Source organism: Clavelina lepadiformis, chromosome 1 (genome assembly GCF_947623445.1).
Source record: "Clavelina lepadiformis chromosome 1, kaClaLepa1.1, whole genome shotgun sequence".
In the NCBI taxonomy this organism is placed as follows: Eukaryota; Metazoa; Chordata; class Ascidiacea; order Aplousobranchia; family Clavelinidae; genus Clavelina; species Clavelina lepadiformis.
Window position 1 is genome coordinate 28572883 of NC_135240.1, and position 17152 is coordinate 28590034.

Here is a 17152-nt window from a genome sequence, read left to right on the forward strand (position 1 = left end):
CATACCAATTCTACCAAAGACCACGAGGTGGAAGCTCGAATAACAGAAACTTTAAAGCGAATTATTGTTACAGCGAGTTAGAATGAAACAAAAACAACGAATGTAAACAAAGAATTTAACGGTAAAACTTCATAAAAAGAATAATTTTATTGAGTTAATGTGAATCAAGTTGCAAATAATTACTCCTCAATCTATTTTTGAGAGCGGAGAGTTGAAGTAACGGCCAAGCAAGTTAAGCAATTTTCAAATAAACGGCATTTGGTAAACACCAACAAAAGACAAAAAGACTACAGTTTTCAATAAAGAACAAGAAAAGAAAAATGTCTTTTTGCTTTGAAGCAGAGACACAGCTTTCTGATGTTTGTTTTTACTTTGAGGACGGAGGATGTGAACTTACTTGAGCAATGTGAAGGCAAGATTTTGAATTTTGAAACTCTTGGTTTCGGTGGCATGCGTCTATGGATGGATGCATTTTTCACAAAAACTTCTCTTCCTAGAAAAATGCATCGATCTTTCGGCCCAGCAGTTGGCAGCAGGAGTCAACATCCTGGTTTGGATGACTTACGGCACTGACTTGGAAAGGTGGAGAAGATACTGCATCCAATGAAGAGGTCTCCTGTAGGCCATATAAAAATTATGTAATTATAATTTCTTATAAGTAACCTATAACAATCGTTATAATTAATCATATTTACTGTTAATTACAATCATAAATATTAGAAAATAGTGAATCCGTTTTATGCAGAATTCACGTATCACCGTCTTAAGTTGAAAATTAAAATAAAATCGTGAATTGTAAGAAATATTGGAAGTTTATTTTCTAACCATCCCGCAACCCAGATATATATGGAAGCATTTCAGGAGCCGTCCAGCAACGAAAAATGCCATAAAATCTTTGTTTGTTTTATTATAGAGTGAATTTACTAAAACACTGATTACTCAGAACATCCTGCATGGGGCTCTCTGAAATTTTGCATGTTCATTTAGTGAGCTTAGGACTACGATTCCATAAAATGTCATCAGAATACCATGATTCAAACTTTTTTAACAGAGGCACAAAATTGACACCAGAATTTTTGGTTTAAAAACCCAATTTAGACAACTCTCATGGCAATTTTTAGCCGCCCTAGGACATTCAAATATACCAACTGGTAGGGTAAGTCCCATACCGCAATAAGTGGTCTAATGTCGTCATCGTGGAAGAAGCAGAATCAGCGATCCGTGATTTTTTGGAGAAACTCAGTTTGTGCCACTGAGACAATCCGACATTGGGTGGGTTCCAACCTAGCATGGATGTGGTAGAGTCTCGTTCGCTCTATAGCGCACCCAGTAAGTTCACTTGGGGACTGGTAGATAAAAGTCATAATAAAGTTTCTTGCAACCAGGGATGGGTCAAAGTCCCGCCAACCATGAAGCATTGCACATTTTATCTCTCTGCTGACTTCATGTGGCTACTTATGCACTGATGTGGCACGCTGGTAAAAATTTTGCCAAAAACGAACATTTCAAGTCAATTATGACGTGTCAGTAGAACAGGCAACGCACCCAAGGTTTCTTGCGAGTCACCGCGTGCGTGAAGGTCGTCACAGGACGCAGGGTGTAAAAATATACTTTTAATACATAAAAATGCATATAACAGCTACAGTGCTAACAGGTCTATTTCAAGCAAATCAAACAAAAGAAACTTCTTCCAGCAACTTGACATTTGAACGAGACATTCATCTTAATTAGCAAGGGAACATATTTTGAAACAAACGCAGTCGTAGTAATCGCGAAATCTGACTCGTTTGAGAAATTGAACAAAGTCAGTTGCAATATTGACTGTGGAAAGTTAGAAATAAATAAAAACACAAAATCAGAGACAAAACACACAGCGACTACTTTGGCACTTAATCAAGTCCTTGATGAAGAGTTTAATGGACGCCACATCATGGAGTTTCCGGCTTCATCGAAGACTTTCGAATCAACTTGAGGTATATTTTGTGTTAAAAATTCGAGCCAGTCTCTCGGTCTGTTCTTTTGTGAATGAGGTAGGTTTCGTGATTTTTCTGCGAGATTTACTACCGGTAGATGGCGATGCTGAGTTCTCTTTGTCTTCGCTGGAGTTGGAGCGAAGTAATTTTTGCTGAAAAAGAAATATAAATATGAAGTTGATCGTTGATGAAGGAGAGAATATCGCACAAGCTGTCACCATGACGACCGATCAAACGCTGAAGGTAATTTCATTGAGAAATTCTATGCAAACGCCAGATCACATAATAACGCAAAAGAAGGGGCTCCATTGTTGTATTTATGGCGTCACAATTACCTGCTGCTCAGTGGTTATAGCTTGAAGCGCTCTCATTGATGCGACGAGATCTTGCCGAGGAGGAAAAAAACTTGGAAGTTGGATTCCTCTTGAGGAGGGTAAAGGAGCGGATGACGTCATCACTTGATCTTGATCCTGTGGAAATGAGGACTCACTGCATCCACCAACGTCACTTCCTTCAACTTCCGATGATGTTCCTGGACTCTCTTCTTCTTCATATTTATCTGATGAAGTATCATCCGGATGCTGCCCATCATCTGACTCCACCTCTTCCAGCAAACCTTTATCAGTGGAACCATCATCTTCATCATCGGAGCTAAGTTCATCGTGCGTCGGAGATGAATCCTTGCTTTCAGCATGTTCTTCTTGCACACTGGTTGGGGATCCATCTTCTCTGGAAGAAACCACATCTGCATCGCTCACAACAGCTTCATCATAGTCTGCAGGAAGATCTGCATCAGGACTCTTTTCGTCTGGATCAGATGTTGCTTGTGCATCACTTCCATCGTTGCCAGGTGATACATCCTCAAGTTCGAAATCGTTTTGATCTTCCAGGAGAACAGGATCTCTCTCTACAACATCCTTCCTCCGCACTTTCAATGTCACCGGACTCAGGTCAGGGAAATCCCCCTCACTGCGTTCAATATGAGGGGATTCTCCAGGGATGCTGACGTCACCAATGCGTGACGTTGATGCAGAGAGCCAAAGACTCGTATTATTCGTCTCCGACACTTCCGAGTTGGAATTGTTCGAAATCCGACTCAATTCATCGTCAAGAGGACGTTCTCCTGCATCTTCTTCCTTTAAATCAACTTTTATCACCTGCGCATCAACAGCAAACAATGCGCTTTGTGTGTTCAGGTTTTTTGGTTGGACGAATTCGAGGTCGGAGAGCTCGTTGTCGCTGAGAGCGGCTGCATCTTCATAGACATCCATCGCATCTTTGCCGGGTTTGAACAAGGACATGTGCACGGTGGGTTGCTTCGGACCACTAGATGGCATAAGTGAGTCAACTGACGATGTCGGATATTTTTGAGCAACTTCTTCTGACTCGCTAATGTCAACTGGGGCCAGACCATCCGCAGCAGCATAACATGTCACTTGTGATGTCATTGATGACGTCACTGATGTATAGGTAGGATTGGTGGTTGTGGGGAGGGAAGTGAGGTGGAGGTGGTCTATGAAGTAGTTGGCCGTGATCCTCCTCTGCTCGAAGTTTTTCTTGATCTCGTCCAGCTCCTGCATCTGTCTCTGCAAAGTCCCCAACAAACAGCTCTTCTGGTTACGCTTGAGTAAGCTTGGCATCGGCACCGATGGGGCTGTGATGAGATGGGTGAGTCCCGCCATGTTGTCGCTCATCGTGCAAGTTGACCCGACTGTCTGCTGCGAGCTCTTCACCCCGGGGTAGTACATGCTCCCCGACGGGGTTTCAACAGGACCCAGCAGTGGGACGGAGTGGAGGGCTCTATTGCCCGATATAAACTCACTCGACTCGATCTTCCTCGAAAGCTCGCTGAAGTCAGAGGTCGGGGTGATGGCGACCTTCAACTGACCTTGGCAGTTCCCGTGAATATCGAGGATGTTGTACCAGCCGTTGACAGCCCGGAACCCAGCGTTTAGTATGGAGAGGTCAACCGTGACGAATCCGATCATCCTGTCACTCATCTCCTCCCCTCCCCCTGCTCTGTGCCACACCCGGAATAGGAGATTTCCTCCAACTTTCAAGAGGAGCTTCCTCTCCAACTTCACCTCCCTTGCATCTTCCCACACAGGGCATGTTGACTGGGGAACCACCTTTGTTGATACCACTTCATCACTGGATGCAGCAACCGGGTATGTGATGTAACAACTCGGTCGTGACGTTGAATTCGTCTCGTCACTAGATGGTGATAGAGGAGGGAGATGCATTGCCCGTTCCACCGATACCACAGCCGAGAACGTTTCATCGTCAACTTCAATTTGCTTCGGTTTTGTTTCGTCTCCGTCTGCAGCGGTGACTTCCAAAACCTTGCCACTAGATGGAGCTTGTTCACTGCTTGATGACAGAGTCGTCGTAGATTCATCCAGGTCATCATCATCGTGTGGTCTTGTCTGGTCTCCCGGCGTCACACTCAGGTAAACTCGAATCGATGCCTCCCCCAGATCATCGACTCCAGCCTTGTGGAGATGGAACAAGCCGCTTATGTGCTGCTGTTTGTGGAGTCCCCCGGCCAGGACCCCGCTCATTCCGACCCTGGTGCTGCCGAGCAGTCGGTCCGAGGTCAGGGGTCGCTTCGATCTGCCCGTCCTAGAGTTTGACAACCAGACCTGCAGCTCGAGACGTTCCTCCCTGAGGTACCAGACAAACGGTTGCGTTGGTCTGCATAGGAACGACTTCCGGTGGGCAAGCTTTATCGAGATGACGTCGTCGTGATTTGTTGGCTTCCTGCTACCGTGACCAATCACAGGGCAAAGACTTGACGTCACAGAGTCATTGTCGTAGAACTTGTATCGGACATAAATATGGGAGCGCTTGTCAATTTCATCAAATCCTGACCGCATGAGGGCGTGCTTGGGCAACCAGGCGTTTGTTATTGTGATGCAAGTGGTCACATGACCCTCGGACACGACAACTTCATGGATCGGTTGCAGCACCGAGTTGAGATCAGGAACCAGCAACGAGCTCAGCTCAGATTGGGACTTTGGCTTCCAACCTATCGCCTTTGCAGCTCTGAGGACAAGTTCAAGGTCGTTGCGAGTGGAGAAGGTCATTTCAAGTTCAACTGCACCGATGGTTACGGTTGATTTGTGCCGGAGCGATTCCAACGACGTGATTGGATACCAACCGCTGCAGCCTGCAACATTGACAATTATGAGCAATTTTGCTTCACATCAGAGTTGTAAGAAATGACAACAGAATAAACAAGGAGAGTGCTGACACATGTCACCAACTACCTGTCGTTCTCGTGAGCAAACCACAAGTTGGAATTCTTGCTCGACCAAGCAGAACGTCACGACCTGTTTGTGGTTTTCTCAATTCTTCTTCAGGAGCAGGTCTGCAATATTGACAAGTTTAGAGTCATTCAGCAAATATTAAGTCGTATGTTTCTTCTACAACCCATAAACTGAGACAGACTTGTGCCATATTTCGATTTCGATGCATCCGTCTGCAAGAAGCTCAGAGAGTCCAATAGGAGTCACCGACTCGTGGTAGGACACCACCGGACACGACAACTCAAAGTGATGGTTGTAATCTGGAGTGAAAGTGCGCGCGACGCAGCGAGTTTCATGAGGTTTCTATTGAAAAAATTTGTTTATGCTGAAGGAATTCGCACTTTTACAGAAAATATAAAAGTTATTTTTTATCTTAAAGTTACTCATTAAAGCACCGATGTATTTGACCTGGAACATCGACATAAAAAATCAAGACTTTATGACTAAATCTTACGTCTTGTGGAAGAAACGAAGGTTTGACAACGACGTATGAATTGACCCCGACACCAGCACAATATTCAAGCTCGGAGTCTGACGCCACTGAAGCCGCCAACCTTGCTGCGGCTTTCAAGCCACAAGCTTGTAAAACTGCCACCTGGAGTTTGACAGTCTTGGAGAACTCTAAGGGGGGCTGGTTGCACTCAGTTGAACCTGGGTTCATATTCGGAGATTATTCAAAGATCACGTTGGTCCAACATGAGAAGTCAGACGCATGAGATCTAACGAGGCAGGATCACACCAACTGACATTCACCTGATGACTTGTACTTGACCGTGACACTGAGGTCCCCAGCCGACCTTGACCTAGGTACGGGGTCAACGAACTCCAATGGAACTTGAAATATTTCTTTTGATGCTTTTCCTTTCCTCATAGTGACGAGTGCACAAACCTTTGCAGCTGGCAGACAACCCTTGAAAGAATCGGATGTCACTGGTAATACCTCGGAGTGGTACGAGCAACTTACTGCTTATTGAAGCCCCAGGTACCTTGGCCAGAAGTTGGTCCCTGACATTGGGGTAGTATGACCGAGTCCACACTTCAAACGGGATTCCTCCTCCAGGGTATTTCCCCACACCGGAACAAGCGGAGAGGATAATTCGTTGGATCGGGATGGAGGGGGGAGGTAGGAAGAGATGTTGCTTCACAAACTCAAACTTCGGATCGGGAACACAGAGCGTGGTGCTGGTGCGGTACGACTGCATGGAGGCTAATTCTGAATAAAACAAAAACTTTAATATGACCGTGTCACTGGTCATACTTCACTCGAATTATCGTCAAAGTTTATTTAAAAGAACACAGATATAACGGTGACCACTTAATCGCACACACGACCAAAGTAAGCATCCACACCAGCGTTGAACGTAGAATCTCACCCGTATTATCCTCATCAGTCGTGGATCCATCGTGGGATTCACTCATCTTCTCTTCATCCTGTCTTCTTCTTTGAGTCGGGAAGTTGTACTCGATGAAGCAGTCCCCCTCACCCCAGCTCTGCCATAGACACAAAATAAAAGAGCGTGGAAAGCGTTTGAGACTCGCAAGATTAAAAACTTTGCTGTTTGGTTTCACCACGATGGCATCAAAGTAACAACTCTGCTGGTTGTGGCATCAGTGCAAGCCACTTACTCACCTGCCCACTGGGTGGATTGAAGCCACGCAAGCCGTCGATGGCCACTTCAAATGAATGCTGCCTCGGACTTTTCACTTCGAGATCATCATCTTCCCTCTTCTCACCGGCCAGGTGGTGGCACTGCATCGCATTCTCTTTGTCAAATTCTTTCACTTTTCGAAGAGAGTTTATCTGTTAACAGATAGATAGATTCATTATAAAGCATAAACAACTGAATCACTACGATTCCACAGAGGGGTAGATGACTCAAGCTTTATGACATCATAGAGAGTGGCTGACTAACCTGGGCTTGACTGCCGAGAGCCAACAAGACTTGGATCTTCCCGCGTTCTTGCCCGGTGAAGAGATCTACGATTGGTTGGAATCCATCGACCGATATCAAAGGGTATTGTGACGCAAGAACAGCCCTGTCATGAGGTCATCGTCAATATTCTCGACAAGATTGTTTCTCAAACAATAAGCTTCGTGCGGCAGCCACAACCACCACCGACGTTCTACGTACCTGGCTATTTCAGGGTCTTTGAGAGATTGATAGAAGAGGTGGAGAGATATCTTGGCCAGTCCCATCAACTTGTCACTGAACTTGCTGCCACTGGCAACCCGCGTCCACACCTCCACCACCATGAAGTTGTCTCGCATCCGGGCGAAAAGACCCGGATCAATCTTCACAGGAGAAACCTGCATCGATTGGGTCAACATCCACGATTATGTCCGACACAGCAAGGAACAGATGACAAAGTACAGCGCACAAGAGAAAGTTTGTTTATGATGTGTCTATTGTTACTCGTGGTACGATGAAAAACACTGGTTAATGTTTAGAAAACTGAGAGGTCGTGATAAATATGAACCTGGCTGAAGTCGAACTTTGGATTGGAAGTGTTCCAGACCACTCCGGTCTTTGTGACATCATCAGAAGCAAACGTACGACAGACTAGATAAACATTGGGAGTGCACAACTTGCCCATGCCAAGACCGCATTGAACTCTTGTGGCTGTGGAAGAAGCAACACAAGTTACTAGCTCATGTTACATGGAAGGACACAAGCAAGGTGAGGAACTATAATGGAGCAGTGAAGGTTCATTGAACATCAACGTAAACCAACTGTTTGATGCTGTTTGAAAGCACCACAGCAGTGAAATGATTTGCAATTATTTGAAAAGCAGATTACGCAGTGACACAAACAAGACCAGGTTGGTCCGCACTGATATTCCTGAAGATGTGAGCAACTACAACGCCAGCCTTGTAACAATAAATCCATGGAATGAAACCTGGTATGTCTCTCGCTTCTTTCAGGACAATATACAGATAAAGAAGAGCCGACGCCACACGAGGGCACACTGCTTCATCGGCCATGTGAGCATCGGACACGATGCAAACCCTTGGCACATCTGCTTCATTTTGTGGGGCTTCACGTGCTGCAGGTCTAAAGATTTCAAACAAATCCTCTTATAAGCATACAAAGCCAGTCACAGCTTATTTCGGTGCAAACAATTTAACATAAACACGACATAATTTGACAAAGGTCAATCCAATATAAAGCAACGCACTTGTTGGTGCTTGTCCAATTGGTCCGCTCATCAGCAGGTAGGATTTTAGTGACAGTGTACGGGGTGGGCTCATCCATGAACCTCGGCTTCTTGACCGGCGACATTTGTGTGGGCAGGTCCTTGGTGTCGGCCGCAAGCTCCACACTCACCTGAGCAAAACCTTCAACAGTTAATAGAAATCTCAACATAAAGGTTCAAGCCAGGAACAAACTTGCCTTCAAAGAAGCGGCAATATTCTTCCCAGGACTCCTCCGCACAACATCAATGTCGTCACTGATGCTCAGAGTCTTGCTCTCGATGACGTAACGAAGGGGAAGTGTTGCCACGCCAACCACTAAAGCCTGAACACAAATATGTTGAACGTAGCCAACAGTGTTGTAATGACTCGAGTCAATGAATTGAGTCGTCGAGTCACGGACTCACGGTTTTAAATGACTTGACTTGATTCGAGTCTCGGGAAAGTAACTTGACCAAGTCATTAAATCTTAGTTGTTAATTTATTGACCAACTGAATTACAAACATTTGATTTCTTTGCGAATGATCGTTTAAACGTATAGTCACCGATACTTCTATGTGATGCCACCTCACCAAGGGTGTTTAGTTGTTTGTGTTCTATTTTTTACGATCAAACAATGCACCGTTATGACGCACATCCTACATCCGTGTGTAGTGCAATGCTGGAACTTGTATAATATGGGATAGCAATGTTGCAGTCATTTTATCAGTAATACGGTGTGGGTAGTCTATGACGCGTTCGATATACTGTCTGTCATTCATTCATTCATAGATAGAGGGGGTTAGGTTAGTAGGTGAGGGAAGTGGACGTGCTAAAAGTTGATTTTAGTCATTTAGGGTTTAATTAAACTGAGTTTTAGATTACAAGGTAGATTTAAGTTTTTATGTTATAACGTTTACATCAGGTTAACGTTAGGCGGTAATATTGCCTTCTTCTTTGTACGACTTGATTTGACTTGTATTATATTTTAGCATGACTTGACTTCACTCGAGCAAATTAGTAATTTGACTCGACTTGACTTAAGTCAACTTCCCAAATGACTTGACTTGACTCGAGTCTTAGAAAAATGACTTGGTTACCGTACTGGTAGCCATTCAGAACTACACAATATATTATGATGTAATAATTGTCACCTTTTTATCTTTTGGCTTTCTATGATAAACAACAAACTCAATGTTGTCATTGCTCCATCTAGTGACCGCACGGGAATCAAAAGAAATTGAGAAAACAGAATGTTGGTCAAATTTTACGAGGCCACCTGGTAGCAGCAAACAACAATGTAAAATGACCCACTGGCTCCATCTAGTGACCATATGAGAGATATTAAAGAATGAAATCGAGGCATAAACCGACCTGCTGTCGACTTCCTTGATGCGACCCTTGTCACTTCATGACTCGATGATGTCATAGATGGATGTCGTTGGGAGTTGGAAGTGAATGGAAATTTGTATTCGACAAAGAAAGTTCTGGAAATATTGATTAGGATTAAGAAATGTCGTTCGCTCACTTTGTGTCAGTTAAGTGTGAGCTTAAGTTATAACCACAAACAAATAACGTTGACATTCAAAGCAGAATAAACCGTGGCCCTGTCGTATCTTTCACAAATATTAGCAACGACTTCAAACAAAATTATCCCAAACCCAGCTTTCTTCTTCACGGAGCTCATTGCAGGAGCGGGAGGTTTAACTTTCTTCCACTTTGCGATTCCCTTCTTTCCCACATCCACTTTATTCGATGTCTCCTCGTCAGAGTCCGTGGAGGAAGCAAACTGCAGAGATCGGATGAAGACGCGAGCAAGATGAACTCTCCTCAACCTCTCTTCTGACAATTGGGTGATGTCATCCTGGTTTCCATGGAAACCAGCTGTGGGCGCCACAGCGTGCTGTGGATGAAAATATTAAACGTCAATCGACATCTAAATGTGCGTGGAAGCTGACACGAGTATGCGAAGAGGCGCCAACCTTTTCATCTTCACGATGTGGAGACTTCTCTGATGCGGGTGCAGGGCCCCCAACAGGAAGAGCCTTGAATTAAAGGAGGACAATGAGTAGCGAAGACAGATGATGAATATTTACAACCTTGTACAGGAGTTGAGAAGACTAACCTGATGTTGATAGAAAAGATGTTGAAGAATCGATTGATCATGAAGAGGATCGTCGAGATCTGAGACCATGCTGGCTGGTGGTGAGCTCACATCGGACATATTGGCCGAGTAGAAAGAGTCATCTGGTTTGATTCCCTTTGCTCGGAGTACCATGTCCACAATCCTCAGCTCCGGGTCAGTCCTGGAGAAATTACATTGATAATAATCAGATCCTGCTGCTTCATCACTTCAGTGAAGATCCAACTCACTTCAGATGCTGGACTTTTGCTGGAGGATTTCTGCAGATCTGAGGCAACATGGAAAGATCAACTTCCGGGGAAGGCTGTGGACAGAAAGGTCGAGCTGGGTGCGGGACGCTCGATATCTGTGAAGATAAAATCGAACATCTGGCAACATCATCTTGGGAGAAACAACAAATAAAATGTTAACAAATTTGTGATCTTTCTACCGGATGTTGGATGGGCAGGGGAACAGACTGAGGAGGGATTGATTCTTGCCTCCTTGGTGATGATGGAGAATGGGCGGAGGTTGCTGACTGAGTGATCTCATCTCGAAGTCGCTTCCCTCTGCTCAAGAGATCTGGAGCAACATCGAGTTTAAAAACCAACAGGAGGAAAATGTTTCTTTGAGTTGTGTCCAAGGACTAAACTAAAACATTGAAGATTAGGTAGAATTGATAGCCACTGACCACTTATTGCATCATAATGAACACTTTGTGTTGGTTTGCTCGAAGAGACGGTGGTGTTAATCGGGACGGAGTCTGCTGCAAAACAATGGCAGCCATCGATGAGGATTATGAGCATCTAAAAAGCAACCACGAGCCCGGTACAATACCTATGTTCGTGAGGTCTTTCCTGGCTGGTGCATACAAATCGTGGCCATTCCTCTCCAAGAGCGCGTCAATGCCACGTGGGGTTGGAATCTCAACACTCTCAGTGTTTCTTGCTGAACCTAATCGACCTTTCAAGCTCAACAAACAATTTCTCCAGAACAATAAAAACACATAATTTGTTTTCTTCAATAATATTGCATCACAATAAGAACCTGTTCTGGAGCGTTGAGATGCCGCTGATGCTTTCGAGTCGACTGATCGACTCCTGCTTCGACGACCACTAGATGTCACTCTCTTGGCTCTTCTTGAACTGCTGTTGCTACGGCTACGAAATCTCTGGTTGACGATACTTCTAAAAATTCAAAGTAGTGTTAAGGCTGGAGCATTGTTCAAGTGATGTCATAATAATATCAAGGGGAATACCCTCGGCTGCTGCTTCTTGATCGAGCAGATCCGATGCTGGAGGCTCGAGATCTGCTCCTCCTGTTCCTTCCTCCACTCGCTGTGAAGGATCTGCAAAAAAGTCAAAGCATCATCAAGAAGAGCTCACTACCCTGCATAGAAGCCACGACTACCGACCTGGCTGACATGGAGCCGTCAGTTGCCGTGTCGCTGCCATTGTCGAACGCCCCCTTCAGCGACTTGAAACTCATCGAGACGTGGAGTTCACCGAGCTTACGAGAGGATGCTGAGATGATCGGGAAGTATCCTCGGATCGGATTATCGGATGAAAGTGAACCCACTCCAGGAACCTTTTTAGTTCATATTTATTTTTAGATTGCTGATAATTTTTATTTATTGTTCTAGGCCTGCTGGTAAGTTGACTTGTTTATAAGCAAATGAAACTATTTTAGTGAACAAACACAGTTAAGACACCACATAAAAACGCCACCTGCTTGTGTTTTCATGATAAGAACATGAATTGCTGTGAGAATACCGTCACGCATTATTTCTCACCTGCACTCTGCCTATAGGCAGACTCTTTGGACTTGACAAAACATCAAATGTGGCTGAGCCCATATCATTGAAGTAAGCCGCAATCTGCTTGGGGCCAGATCGAACGCAGAACTGTCCCCGAGATCTTACCGGGCACTTTCCCGTCATTCCTTCAGGTCTAAATTTAACAAAAATATGATAAAGCATGACTAGAAAAACAAATAGGTCTGTACCTTATAAGACTGGTTAAAAATTCAAATGTATATTGCATTTTATATTAATAGATCAAATCCATGTAAGATGACTTCACAAACTATTTATCATAACACCAGGCCACTGATTAATGGTTTTTCACATATAGTAAAATTTCCATGAACTGGGCACATTCCATCATGAAAACCTAACTACTGTGTTTCTTAACATTGTGACTTATCCGCAAGAGCTCTTTGCATAATGGATCAAAAACATATAAAGGATGCAACCAGGCATCTATTTATATTGGTGGCAGCTTGAGCTTAATGTGCACTGAATATAGCTGAAGCACTATGCAAATTAGGTTTGTACGAGGCAGAAATTATAATTTACCACATAAAGCTGAACTTCACCTAAATATCGTTCCATCAGATGCCTCCCCCCACCAGCGAAGGCGGATGTAAGCGGGTGACGCCGGCGGGGTCCGGGAGGGGACTATCGAGCCCCACACCAACTTGCCAATAGTAACAAACAAAAAACAACGAAGCTCCCCTTCTACTAATGGAGGAAGATCGGTGGTTGGGACGACATCAACATATTCAGCTGAAACAACAACAATTCAACAATCATCAGGACATGACAGAAGGCAAATCATTTATCTGGCCAACTTAATAAATCAAACAATTTTCAGCTCTCTTGTACTATTGCACTCCTCATAAATAGGAAGGAGACAGGGGTTATGAGGTAATAGAGGAGATGTTACGACACATACATTCCACAATACTCGATCCTGATATGGGGGCGCAAAAGTTAAGGAGACACCAATTTTGCAAAATTGCATCATAAATAAGCAAATACCTCTTCTTCGTCTTCTTCCTCTTCCCTCAGATTTGTCCATCTCGGCAGCTACAACAAACACGATCAGACTCTTGTTATGTCATAATCAAAGAAAAAACTGTTGAACTAACCTAACGATTTTATTGAAAAAAACCTGGAAAATTTTGCAAGCACAACCAAGTTAGAATTTTCACTGAAAGCAATTAGCATGAACAAACAAACCTGACAACCTGTGCTATTGGGTTCCAATCATACGATGACAAACAAAACTTTGCACAAAAATTATCCAATTGGAAGAATTCTTTACACTGTCACTGATATACACAGACCAAAGTTTACAAGTAAATCACAAGTACGCTACGACTGTATTAGATCATACTGCCTTAGACTACCGGCATAATACATGATACAAAACCTAAAGGCTGAAAGGTCAGTAGTTTAAACGTATACAGGTACAGGCTTCAAAAAACAAAACAAGCTGTAAGATAACTTAAGGTCCTAAGTATAGATTAAAAACTTTGGGAATTTTTGTAGTGAATAAGTTTATGCTCACAGCATATTGCAAAATCAATAACAATGCAAGCAGCAGACAGAGATTTATCATTCTCGTTTTATACAAGGGGAAGAAAGCTTGCAGTGTTGCAGTGGTTAACAATGGGGCTCTTAAGCTGGAGTTCTTGGGTTCGAATCTTTTCAATGTTTGACTTCTTTTTTTGTCTAAATTTATTTTTGATCTAATTTAGTTATAAAACGTGAAAGCTTGGGTCGGAGGGGATTTGTTTTAAATTAATTTTATATTTTGGAAAAAGTTGTGATTTTAAGTTGAAAACTAGGCCTAGCGTTTAGTTCAATTTTCTGCATTTGAACTTTTGAAAAAACTACCGAATTACCGGTATTTTTTGAAGACATTTCAGTCGGTCCCGGTACTTTTCATGTGATAATTTAAAAATTTTAACAAGTATGTTTTCAAAAGTACATGTTAATTAATCCTTAATACTACTTTTAGCAAAGTACTGACTAGCCACTGCTGAGCAGAATACAACAGCTCAGCAACATACCAACTCGTACAGACTCAACCAACCTGATTCTTCAAAAATTTGCACAGTTGCGCGAATAATGCATCGTGAACAGCGCCACCCATAACGATCAGAGTAATTTTTAACAAAGATTGGGGATGTTTACGTTTTCGACTAGGGCTAAGAAACTTTGGTCGGCGAATAGCCGCAAAAAGCTCCATTCGAATCAGGATTTTTTTATCCATTACCCGATAATGCACATGTAGGAGAGAATTTAGAACAAAAGAGTTTTGGTAATCTATTGACTCCCAGAAATTTGGAAATCATTTCTTAAATACTTTGTTTTCCTGATAAACTTTGTGGTGTAGCATGACATAAATTGCTAATACAATCCTTTTCATCATATTTCTTTATAATAAATAGCACTTTTGCTTGCAATTAACAACTCAGTTATGGACTACGGCAGCTAACGGCTAAATTTTCAGCCATACTTCAAACAGAGTGCTGGCCATTTTGTTTTAACAAATGCCAACCTAAACGTCAGAGAAAAAGCGTAACCGAGTTAAAATTGACGTAATCAGACGGTGAAAATTTTCATGTAAAAATCTAATTGAAAAACAACCTTCTGAATAAAATTTATCTTTGGTTTCCACAATTGATCTTCGGTAGGTGTACATTATAGCATCATAATATTTCTTTGTGAACTGAAGAAAGCTTTCCTAGTCAACCCTTAAATATGAAGTTAACCACTGCTTAATGAAATGGCTTCCAAAGTTCTGCTTTGTGACATGGCCTTTGCATCTTTCACTCTTTTTTTATTGTTATCACCGTGTGCGTATGCAAACATGAATAAAAGCTTTTAATGACCACATCCTGCATAAGGGAGGCAGACAATGAATGGTTGTGCAGGTGACAATATGAGAACAACAGGTTGGCACTAAAGCATTCTGATCAACCATTAAACTTTTTAGAACTGAAATAAAATTAACAAACAATTGCAGTAAAAATAAAACAAAAATATGACAACAACAACAACTCAGAGAAGTGCAAGATGACATCCTCACAAAACATTGCGATAAGAACAACAAATGAACTTAATTGACCTGGTTCTCATCACTGCTCAGTGTAGCAAGTGGCTGTAATGGAAACACTTCTAATTTTCTATCTAAAGATAGTTGAAGGTTTATTTTCTGCTGCAGCTCCTCCACATCAACTGATGATGAAGAGCTTGCAACATCTTCTTCATCACTTTCGCAGTGTTTCAAGAACAAGCTGATTCTGTCTCCTGTCTTGGTTATTCCACAGGAATTTAGAGTTTCAGTGCCGTTATCAAAAAGTCTCGATTTCACCAGAATCTTCTGCATGGACGTTGGTATCAGAAAAGATTCAGAAATTTTCTTTTTCACATCTTTACATGTCCAAGATGATCTGCAAATAATCTTGAAAGGTCCTTTTCTCGTTGCCATATCTTGGACATACAAGTCGAGTACAATAGGAAAGTCAACACTTTGTTCTGTGACTGAGTCGGGAGTGAAAGTATCAAACGACTTCAAGAGATGACGCAGCAGTTTCTGGTCGCATCGACTTAAATCACAACGACTCAACTCCTCGAGGTTGGAAAGATACTCGTCTACATCTGAGTCTGTTACAGCAGAGGTCATCACATGACAAGTTATTCGACTCTATCCGCACCGCCTGCAATGACAAGTATAATTGATAGATTTAGAAAGAATTCTACATCTGTGATATGTAATCTGCTAAAGAATTGCTACGTTTGTCAGTGCTTGACAATATCGTCTTGACAACAACATTTTCCGCACATTGTTCAAATGAGTCAATCAGATCTGGGTGAATTGGGTTGTCGGCGGTCTGTTGAATTATCAGTTGATGAACCTGATTTTTTAGGAAAACATCAGTGAGATTTTTGACCTGATTAGTAGATAAGATGCATTCACTTGGTATAGAAAAGGCAACCTTTAATGGACAAACTTTTGATTTTTTTGACAAAACATAACAGAGCATTGGAATGTTAACGATTGAACCATCTGGTTCGAGTATACATGAACCGGTGAGACAGACTGAATTAAAATTTAAACATCTTACGAATTGCTTAAAATAGGTAAAAACTGAATTGCCAGAAAATGTTCCACCTTCTATTACAACACCTTTGACAAGAGCCGGAAACACATTGTTCACAATCATGTCATTAGTTCTGTTGCTCTCGACAAACTTACAATTATAAAAACAAACTTCACGAAAAGGAGAAAATTTCAAAGCAACAAACGTGTAAAGGTCGTTGTGAAAATCACACAAATCAACCTGATTCAGAACAAAGTTACTTAAGTGCAAACTCTCAAGTTTTGAATGAGGTGCTAAAAGTAATGTTTTTATGGCAAATGTAATTATGCGAATACTCTCTGTGCAATTTACAAAAGTAGTGGGGCCAACAGGCCACAGGTTGATAGCAAGCTTGGAAAGTATTTTGGCATTTTGTAAAACACTGAAACAATTTTCAAATAATGGCTGAGAAAATCCCAGAATATCAAACTCAAGGACGAGTTGTTTTGCACCAAGACACTGTTGAAGTTTATGTCGCGCATTTCTTTCAACACAGACTTGATCTAAACTTTCATCGCTTATAAAATGGTCGTAACAGTCATAGACATCACCACTGGGCTCACTCACTGCTGGACAGGGATTTCCATCCAATGCGTAGTCCCAGATATCATCACTGACAAAATCTGGAACAGTTTCTTCGTA

At 42.5% G+C, this 17152-nt stretch overlaps 2 protein-coding genes across 6 annotated transcripts; both read right to left on the minus strand.

The window, feature by feature from the left end:
• Positions 1–1600: 1600 nt before the first annotated feature.
• LOC143452809 (C2 domain-containing protein 3-like) lies at positions 1601–13794 on the minus strand. 5 transcript variants are annotated; one of them, XM_076953946.1, is made up of 31 exons: positions 13607–13794; positions 13398–13445; positions 12953–13142; positions 12369–12525; positions 11991–12163; positions 11835–11924; positions 11624–11763; positions 11414–11530; positions 11268–11342; positions 11028–11158; positions 10828–10943; positions 10580–10760; positions 10437–10499; positions 10116–10357; positions 9829–9941; positions 9609–9733; positions 8674–8799; positions 8459–8607; positions 8180–8334; positions 7760–7902; positions 7414–7589; positions 7195–7318; positions 6912–7082; positions 6655–6772; positions 6268–6494; positions 6029–6191; positions 5736–5932; positions 5424–5584; positions 5243–5343; positions 2309–5142; positions 1601–2125 (listed from the first exon to the last, which is right to left on the minus strand). In XM_076953946.1, the coding sequence occupies exons 2-31, from the start codon at positions 13435–13437 to the stop codon at positions 1964–1966; spliced, it is 6960 nt and encodes a 2319-aa protein (XP_076810061.1). In that variant the 5' UTR covers positions 13438–13445; positions 13607–13794; the 3' UTR covers positions 1601–1963. The 5 variants fall into 5 exon arrangements, with proteins under 5 accessions (XP_076810061.1, XP_076810052.1, XP_076810068.1 ...); XM_076953937.1 differs by having other exon boundaries at positions 13599–13794; XM_076953953.1 differs by lacking the exon at positions 13607–13794 and having other exon boundaries at positions 11268–11339; positions 13398–13532.
• Positions 13795–15230: 1436 nt separating this feature from the next.
• LOC143467386 (uncharacterized) lies at positions 15231–16331 on the minus strand. The gene is made up of 2 exons (XM_076965033.1): positions 16213–16331; positions 15231–16087 (listed from the first exon to the last, which is right to left on the minus strand). The coding sequence occupies exon 2, from the start codon at positions 16051–16053 to the stop codon at positions 15487–15489; it is 567 nt and encodes a 188-aa protein (XP_076821148.1). The 5' UTR covers positions 16054–16087; positions 16213–16331; the 3' UTR covers positions 15231–15486.
• Positions 16332–17152: the final 821 nt, after the last annotated feature.